At 40.7% G+C, this 9,897-nt stretch overlaps 1 protein-coding gene across 3 annotated transcripts in view; it reads left to right on the top strand.

Annotated features, from left to right (window-relative positions):
- The first annotated feature begins 5,087 nt into the window (after positions 1–5,087).
- The window catches only part of ZC3H6 (zinc finger CCCH-type containing 6), a 65,548-nt gene continuing 60,738 nt past the window's right edge, over positions 5,088–9,897 (top strand). For 2 of the 3 annotated variants that reach the window (XM_057309084.1, XM_057309083.1), the window contains exon 1: positions 5,088–5,531. In XM_057309084.1, coding sequence (XP_057165067.1) covers positions 5,500–5,531 — 32 coding nt within the window. In that variant the 5' untranslated portion in view covers positions 5,088–5,499. The remainder of the gene's footprint in view (positions 5,532–9,897) is intronic. The other variant, XM_057309085.1, reaches the window with a different exon arrangement.

Here is a 9,897-nt window from a genome sequence, read left to right as displayed (position 1 = left end):
GCGCATGCGCCGCCCCGCCCCGCCCCGCCCCGCGCACGCCCGCTGGCTCCTTCCCCGCGACTGTGCGCAGGCGCCACTCTAAGTGCGTTCTTTTCAGTGCGCTTTTTGATCTGTTATCTAACATATTTTTAGAATTTTTATCCTAAGTCTTTGGGAGTCTCCTTTCTTTCACTTTCATTAGGGGTAAGTGGGCATCCCAAGTGGAGAGAATTGTATCAAGGCACAAAAATAGAACACACATTTGGGAAACGGGAACTGTTGAGTTTTGCTTACTCTAATGCCTGTGGAAAAGTGGAAGTTGTGGAAATAATGAAAAGGTAGGACGGTGACATTGATCCTGACAGGCTCCTACTAGTGAGGGAGTGTTTGATTCCCGGCACGAATCAGGGTCCACTTCCCAGACAAACAAATGGAAGCTGTACTTTCTCCTGTTGTTTATATTATAGGCAATCCCTTTTTGTACCTGAATCATTACTAAAAAATTGAGAGGAAAATTGAAATGAATTAAGGTATTACCCCATTTGGAGGAAAGTACTATATTACAAAACTCAATTTATTGACACATACATTTTCATATAAAAAGTCCAGTATACAGCAAAAGTTAACCAGGCCAGAGAAGGAGATTAAAATGATAGGTAAAAATCAGCAAACATAGCAAGAAAAACTGACCTGCAAAAGCATCACATACTACCTTTTCAGATAAAGACTATAAAAGGCAAAGTATGTTTGTGGTAGATTTATTACAGGACAGGTATCACTGGCCTTTGGGAGTGAGGGCCAAACTTTCCCTGAAGATAAAGCCCGACTACACTTGAAAACAGCTGCTGCTGATGCCAGCAAGTCTCTTCAGGGTCATTTTAACATATGACTAAGCATCTGGTCACCTGCTTCTGCACTTAGCCCTCTCTCTTTTAAAACCCTCCAGCTTCACCTGGACAGGGAAGATGGTCTCTGAAACATCTGTCAAACGTCTGCAAATTTCAAGGAAAGTAGCCTGGTTCTCCTATAGACCAAGGGACTTTGGTCAGCAAGCAAGGAGTGCATAAGCTTGAAGAAAGTTAACTTTTTTTTTTAAGATTTTATTTATTTATTTATTTGTTTGTTTGTTTGTTTATTTATTTATTTATTTGACAGAGAGACAGCCAGCAAGAGAGGGAACACAAGCAGGAGGAGTGGGAGAGGAAGAAGGAGGCTCCTAGCAGAGCAGGGAGCCCGATGCGGGGCTCGATCCCAGGACCCTGAGATCACAACCAGAGCCGAAGGCAGACGCTTAACCGACTGAGCCACCCAGGTGCCCCGATTTGGTACTTTTAAAATGTGTTCACAAATTCTTTAACAATTCTCCCTTCAAAAGCTGGAGCCTAGTCCCCTCTCCTTAAATGTAGACTAGATCCAGTGACCTAACAGATACTGTGTTAGATGGTGCCTGACTTCTGAGGCTACGTGGTAAAAAGCACAGCAGTTTCTGCCTTCCTCCCTTGAGTCGCCTACCTGAAGAGAAGTCAGTCACTATGTCAGAAAACACTCCCGCAGCCTGTGAAAAGCCAACCATGTGAGTGAGCCACCTTGGAAGCTGATCTGCCCATGCCACTCCAACCTCATAAGAGACTTGGACAGAGCCACACAGCTGAGTAGCTCCTGCATTCCTGATCCACAGAAAATATAGGAAGATAAATGTTTATGTTACTGGACTCAGGTCTTTGGACTCAGCAACAGCAGAAATGAGGCTGGAGCCAAAATTTAAAAACACAGGCAAGGCTTTGATATAGGGGCAGCAGCTGCAGCTGAAGGGAGACGCAGTCGTGACCAAGGGGTCAGACTGGCTCTCTGAACAATAACCAGGGAAACTTTTAAAGAGGTTGAGGTGGGAAAGGAGTGATATTTAAGCTTGTAGGGGCAGGGAATTCCAGGAAATTGGGGGCACAGGCCCAGTTGACAAAGCATGCTTCTTCGTATGTCTGTTTCATTTGCATGTTGTCTCCACCTCTAGGTGTGTGTTTTAGCATAATAATAAGGGAAAAAGTCAGTGAAAGGTAAATTTGCTGCCCATTTTATCTGAGACTAGTCTGAACCTGGTCTAGGCTTGTTCCTTGGCTAGTGCTATGCTCTGCAAGAATAGGCAGTTACAGCCTACAGGTCGCTCTGCAAGACAAGTAATGACAGCCACCCAGGAGAGTCCCAGGTGCATGGGGGCCTGTTCCCAAGGTCCCTGTCTCATTTATGTGTGTGTGTGTTTTTAAGATTTTATTAATTTGAGAGAGAGACTGAGCACAGAGGGAGAGAGAGACAGGGAGAAGCAGACTCCCCTGTCGAGCAGAGAACCCAACGCAGGGCTTGATCCCAAGACCCTGAGATCATGACCTGAGCCAAAGGCAGACGCTTAACTGCCTAAACCACCCAGGCGCCGCTCATTTATGTTTTAAACCACAAAGTTTTGGGATAATTTGCTGTGCAGCAATAGATAAGTGATGCCCCTAGCATTATAAAGCAGCTGGCCTAAACATAGAACTATCATATGACCCAGCAATTCTACTCCTAGGTATATACCCCAAAAAATAGAAAACTGGGACTGAAATCAGAGAGACAGATAATAGATTAGAGGCTTTCAGTGCTGGGAGAGGGAGAAATGGGTTATAGCTCGACGGTTACAGTTTCTATTAGGGGTGATGGAAAAGTTTGGAAGCAGACAGTGATAGTTGCACAGCAGTGTGAAGGTAGTTAATGCCACTGAACTGTCACTTCAAAATGGTTAAAATGGCAAATTTTGTATCATATATATTTTACCACATACAAAAAAGCAACTGACATAATAAGATGGCGGAATGGTCTCTTGAGTACTAGTTTCAGTACTAGCTAGATGCAGAGTATATGTTTTGTAAACATATGGTATAAATCAACAATCAATAATATGGTGCTGTTTCTCCCATACTCAGGATTCATGGGCCTGGGAAACAAACCATGGAAATGGGAGTCGACCCTTCCTTTATTAACCCTGGAGACCGTAGTAAAAGTCTTGCTTTTTTTTTTTTTTTTTTTTAATTTTTGCTTCTAATCCCCAAAACTTTGAGTTCTGCTTGTCAAGAGCAGAGCTTTTCAACCTGAGCATTTTGACATTTTGGGCTGAGTGACAGTCCTATGCATGATAGGATGTTTAGCAGCACCCCTGGCCTCTCCCCACTAGATGCCAGTAGCACTCCTTCCCCTGTTGGCACCTTTATAGTGATTACAGTATTTGTGTGCGTTAAGGGTGGGGATGATTGTCAAAGATAAACAAAGCCAGACATTAAAGTAGCAAAAACAGATTTTATTCAGAAACTATTGACTGTAGCTAAAGGGCTGAACTCCATTCAGATTGTGTAGAGGTGACTGGGTGTTTTAAAGGGAGAATGAGGGGCGCCTGGGTGGCTCAGTCATTAAGCGTCTGCCTTGGGCTCAGGTCATGATCCCAGGGCCCGGGATCCAGCCCTGAGTTGGGCTCCCTGCTCAGCAGGAAGCCTGCTTCTTCCTCTCCCATTCCCCCTGCTTGTGTTCCCTTTCTTGCTGTGTTTCTCTCTGTCAAATAAATAATAATAAAATCTTTAAAAAAATAAAAATAAAAAATAAAGAGAGAATGAAATAACATATTCAATCTACATGAAATGTTCAAAAAGGCAAATCTATAGAGACAGAAAGTAGATTTTCAGTTGCCTGAGGCAGGGGTGGCAAGACAGGATTAATTGTAAATAGGCACTTGCGGGAATGGAATGTTCTGAAACTGAACGTCGGTGATGGCTGCATTACTTGGCAAATTTACTAAAAGTCATTAAATTGTACACTTAAAATGGGTAAAATTTCAGGTATATGCTTTTATATCAATAAAGCTATTTAAAAATAATAATAAAGGGAGAGGGCACCTGGGTGGCTCAGTCGTTAAGTGTGGGAGCATGAGAAGTCGGCTATCTGAATTAGTTACAGTAAAACCTAAATTAAGATAGTTATAATAGACAAAGACCTAGAGATTCTAATCTAACTCCAAATGCTAATTACTGTTACTCCAGACAAAATAGACCTGCTTTTTGAGTGTCCTAGGAATGTATTATGTTGAAATGCGGCAAGTGCCTGTGGAATTATCTATCAGTGTGCAGGTCTTGTCAATGGCTGCATTCAACTTAACAACAACAAAAATTGCGATTTCTTTTCTTTTTTTCAATGTACATATCTAATTTTTTTATTTTAAAATTTATTAATTGCGATTGCTTCTGAATGCACTGCATTTATGCACTAGTCAAATGCATTCACTACCACGAAGTCAGTATCTGAGAGGATTTACCATGAAGTTCATCTTTTCATTACAAAACAAGGAACTTTCCTTCAGAAGGAAATTAATTTATTAAATAGGCCAAAACATTGACTTGTTTTTAAAAAAATTATTGCTAAAGGTCACGTTCATAAGTATAAAGACGTGTGACTTATTTAGAAAATATTTGTGTATATTTTACATATGGAATATTAATGTTTTTAAATAACAAATCTGATTTACTTTTAACTTTTATTAATAATTTATTATTATTTAATAATTGGGTAGGTAAATTTATTATTAACTATGAGAAAAAGTCACATGCCAAGCTACTTTCTTCAAAACGCGATTATGAGCACTAGGCATTACAAAAAGAGGCGCTACCTTGTAGGAGGAAGCACATTTTCCCATTATTTAAGCGACCGAGGTGATTTTTTAAAAGACCCAACACCCGCCTGTTCTTTATCACCCCACCCCTAACCCGGCCGCAGAATGGCTTTGGGGGCCCGTTTGTTAGGGTGCGTCTTGAACCCCTCCGCCCGTTTCCCAGCCCGCCAGATGCGCCCGAAAGCGCGGATCAACAGCACGGGGCTCGCAGGCCTCCTCCCCCGCCCAGTGCCACCCGAGGCGCCGCCCGTCTACGCTAGCTGGCTGCCGCCTCCGCCGCTTCACAGAGAAGGAAGGGGACCCGCCCCTGGGGGTGATTGACGGGCTGCCTCCTCCAATGGCCAACGCGCTCGGCCCCTGCGGGCCGGGCAAGGGCCGCGGCACGCGGAGGAATCTCTCCTGCCCTTTAGTCCCGGGCTAGGTGTTGCGGCAGGCGCCATTTTATCGAGCCGCCTGTCTCGGGTGCCGCCATGTTGGTGAGGAGAAATCACCGTTACGGCCAGTGTCCAAATCCCCGCGTCGCTGCACGCCGCCCGCCCGCCCGCTCCCAAGCCTCAGCCACCGGCGGCGAATAGAGACTAAAGCGGCAGCGCCGGCAGCGCGGGGCCGTTGCCCAGTGTTTGCAGTTAGAGCCCCATCTCTCTGGCGTGGTTGTTAATAGACTGGAAAGTCTGTGTCTGTGTCGCTCACTAGTAACCGTGAGTTTTTACCACTTCGTCACCTCTCGGCGGCGGCCGGGAGCAGGTACCCGCAGGCGGCGCAGGGGTCCTCCCAGCGCCCCGCCGCCGCCGGCCTCGCAGACCTGTCCTCCAGCCCCGCCCCGTTCTTGACCAAACATGACAGACTCTGAACATGCAGGGCACGACAGGTCGGGAACCCTTCTTGTCTGTCTTTCTGTCGGATGAGAGGAGGGGTCTGGGGCGGCGGGAGCGGGCCGGGGCCGCGCGCCTCCTGCATGACTTAGACGTCTCTGTGTGGCTCCATCAGTTCCATGACGTGCGCCCTTATGTAAAGCCCAGGCTGGCGGCCGCGGGGGAGGTCGGCCCGGCCGCGCCCGCCTCCCCGCGCCGGGGTCCTTTCCGGCCGGCCCCGCCCCCGGCCGGCACGTGCGAGCCCCCCGCCCCCGGGCGGCTCCGTCTGCCGCTCGGTCTGCGCCCGGCGCCTCCCGCGTGCTGGCTCGGTGCTGCGGTCCAGCCTGGGCTGAAACGAAGCCTCTCCCAGCCCAGGGTCCGCCGTTCACTTCCAGATGGGACCAGCCAGGAATTTGTAATAGCTGGTGTTCTATTTGACTACTGCCCTAGCACACTCCTAAAAATAAACTTTTTTTTTTTTAGGAAAAATTTTAAACAACCCTCAAAGGCCATGTATTTATAGTCTTACTCAGAATTTGAAAGAGTTTCAAATTAAAAATGTTAACACAAAATACTGAGGCTTTGCAAACCTTAGTGTAGCACAGCTTTCTCCTGAAGTTAAGAACTCCAAGGATTATCCCCTGTAGCTGCATTTTCTAAGTACTGTATATAATTTGAACATTTAACGGAGATTCTGATATTTTGTTTTTGCTTTAAGGGCACATTCTTGGTTCCTTTTAGTGGTTTGGGGGTATTTTCATATTTTAAAAAGCGCAAATAGTATACTGAAGTTTTGGTTAGGTTTTTAGTTTACATTGCTATCTACCTTGATTGCAAAAACAAGAAGAGAGGGCTTTAGTTCATTAAATTACTGGAATAAAATCTGTTGCATCTGATTCTTATTTAGAATATTTAAAAATATGGAACCTGGCAATTTCTCCTTTGTAAATAGAAGTAATCAAAAGTATACATTGTACTCTAGTCTAAACTAGATACAAATTGCCTAAGTTTTACCTGTGGAGTAATGTGATATGCTTTTGGCGAAGCATTCCACACACTTTTTTTTCTAACTCCACAAGTAGAAATAACAAACATACTGAAATTTGAAATATCTAAACATTTGGCAACCTTGAGAGTGATAAAAATATTTCAACAACTTTGATATCCTAGTAATGCAAGTAGATCACCAGAAGACAAGTCAATTAAACATACAGTAATTTTTAGAAAGTAAAAAAACACTCTTAAAAATTATGGCAATATAAGCTTGCACTTGACATATCTTTCATGATTATTTTACATTATTTTGTCACTAAAATGACAGAATTCTTGGAATGGGTTAACAATATTTTGAGAAATTTCCCATTCTGAATTTCCCACTCTGAATATCTGTGGAATTATTTTGTATAGAAAAAGGAAATGTGTTGGTCTGTTCACAAAGCAGCTTCAATATGTAGAATTACGTATTCTATGTAATGAAGAAACCTTGTCACCAAATTCAGGTATGGAAATAACTTTGCCAGTAAGGAACTGTGATGCCAGACATCAAAAAGAATTTGGAATTTTAAAATATTGAATTAGAAGTTAAAAAATTTTTAAAGAAGTTTTTGTAAGATTTATTAACAGCTTAGTACTAAGAACTAAAGATTAAATAGTGATATTTAGTCTTTTTTGTTTTATATTAGCATTGAGAAAATATTTACTAGTGATATTGAAACAAAAAAGTAAGTTTCATTTTAACTTACTCAGTTGTTAAATGACAGTATTATTTTGAGGCAAGAAGAGATGGTTTAACTTTTTCACACTTTTTTTTTTTGTCGACCTATATGGAAAACAATTACATCAAAAAATGAAGTGTATTGGGAGTCAGGAAATGGTCTAGCTCCAGCTTTGCTACCACTTAGTTTTGTGAACTTCAGCAAGCCTAGTTTCTTTATTGATGAGAGGGTTCTACAGGATTTTTTCAAGTTTTTACCGGGTCAGTGTTTTTCAGCCTCCTCTGGGAAGCCTTTTAAAAAAGTGTTGTTATCATTTCTATTGGTCTGAGCTTCAGCCTGGGTTTAAAAATTTTTTAAAGCTCCTCAGGCAATTCTAACATGTGCCAAATTGAGAATCACTGTACTAGATTAATGTTTTACAATCTTAGCTAACCATCAAAATCACTTTAAGGAATAAAGATTTTTGTCTTGCCCAGAGCAACTGAATGACAATCTCCAGGGGAGGATTGTGTTCATCTATTTTTAATAGCCTGCCCAGGTGATTCTTAAGAAATGTGGGGAAAAATGGACTAGTCTGTGGAATCCCGAAATGTTTGGTGCTTCCATGTTATAGCTATTCTATACTGTAATACAAGTCTCTGTGAATTATTGGAGAAGATATATGAATTCCAGTATTTGGAGCTAGGCATTATTTCAAGGATATCCTTTTTCTGATATTTTCTTAAAGTTAAGTCATATTGTGAGTACAAGGGAAAAAGTTGCATATATGATCTTTATTTACAACTGCTTTATACAAATTAAAATATTACTATTATAATTTACATCAGAATGAGATTTTAAATGGAAATGGAAATTCACAGAAGATGCAGGTTTTTTTCTTTTAAAAAATGGTAGTTTTCTTGCACATGTTTTATATGGTGACCATTTTACACAAGATTTGTTTGCCAGATGAGGTTGCTTTTTTAAAAAATACTGATTCGGTGTACTTTTCTTTAAATATTTTCATGCCTGGAGTGAAAACATGGTATTTTTATATGTGTTACTAAATGTAACAATATACATAAATGAACTTGTGGATATATAGAATATTAGTAGAGGACTTCTGCGTGGTATCTGAGAAATCAAGAACAGAGGTGGAGAAGGAATTGGGGGAAGCCAAAGGGAGATAGATAAAATTCTTGTCTCTCTTTTCATTCAATTCTTCCCTTTCATCCAGTTGTCTGAGGCACAGCTTCAGCCATCTAGCTTTATATTTCACTGGATGTTGACCCAGTTAAAACAATACACAACTTTTAAAGGCTAAATACTATGAGTCCCTGTTTGGACACATGTACAGTAGAGTAGGAAAGATAAATATATACCTAAGTAACTATTACATAATTTTCTGAAATATGCTAAAAGTAAAAAGTTTTACAGAGTCTAGACTGGGAAAAATGATAATTTTAACATGAGTAATGTAAGAGCTTGTGATTCTGAGTCTTTAATTGATAAGAGCTATTTATAATACTTTCCTTTGGGAAGAGGTTATTCTTTGCCCATTATAAACAACCTTCTATGTTCTTTCCCTCTTCTCCCCCACTCTCCTTCCTCATGTAAAACAAGAACCAAACTCCAAGTAGTCAGAATTATAATAGTTTATATTTTTCTCCCTGCTCTGTCTCCCCCACATAATTATTAAAACATTACTAAGAGACTACCCTGGAGAATCTGAAAGGATGATGATAGAGACGATGATACACTCTCCATTTGTAACAGGGTTTTCATTTGATTCTCACATTAATCCCATGAGGTAGTATAGTATTACAATGCTCAGTAACTTGTTCACGAGATAACCATAGATAGAGGCTAGATAGAGCCTAGGTATGCAAACTCCTACCTGAAGTATTACTTTCACTCTTCATTATGTTTGCATGTGGATGGAATACAATAAGTTCTAGCCTCTACTTTCTAAATTGTTAGGGATTGTCATGTGGTGCAATTAAGAGAGCCCTGCATTCTTAGTAAAACCTGGGTTTTAATCCTGGTTTTTCCTCTTAGTTAATATTTTCCTGTTTTCCATGATTATTTTTCTTATTTGTGAAATGAGGTAGTTGAACTAGGTGATATCCAATCTCCCTTCCTACTTTAATAAGTCAGTAATTTTAATTTAAAAAATTACATTAGAGTTCACTTGATGTTCTATACCTGGTTTATAAATTAATATGTATACTTGAGCAAATGCCCCCCCTCACTAGGCTACTAATTAATTTATTTTTAATTGTGGTGAAATACACGTGTAAAATTTACATCTTAACCATTTCTAAGTGGCCAGTTCAGTAGTGTTAAGTACCTTCACATCGTTGTACAACCAATCTTCAGAACACTTTTCATCTTGAAAAACTTAAATTTTATCATTAGTTTATTATTTACTCCTGAATCTACTAATTTATTGTTAAAACTATCAAAATGAGCTTTTCTTTAGCAAATGTAAAAAACTCAAGTTATACATCACGTTCAGGTTTGATGTAGGAAAGCACTTTGACTCTTAGACATTTTTCTTTTCCTAGCCCTTCATAAACAAACTGTTCCATTTACTTTTAAATTTTCATTGATTAAATTTTCATTCAACAGATTTCTGTGCCACGTATATAGTATTAAGCACTGGGGAAACAAATCTGAATACAATATC

This window comes from Ursus arctos, unplaced genomic scaffold, assembly GCF_023065955.2.
Source record: "Ursus arctos isolate Adak ecotype North America unplaced genomic scaffold, UrsArc2.0 scaffold_8, whole genome shotgun sequence".
Taxonomy (NCBI): Eukaryota; Metazoa; Chordata; class Mammalia; order Carnivora; family Ursidae; genus Ursus; species Ursus arctos.
The sequence above is the reverse complement of the archived record's forward strand: the minus strand, read 5'-3'. Positions and strand labels throughout refer to the sequence as shown.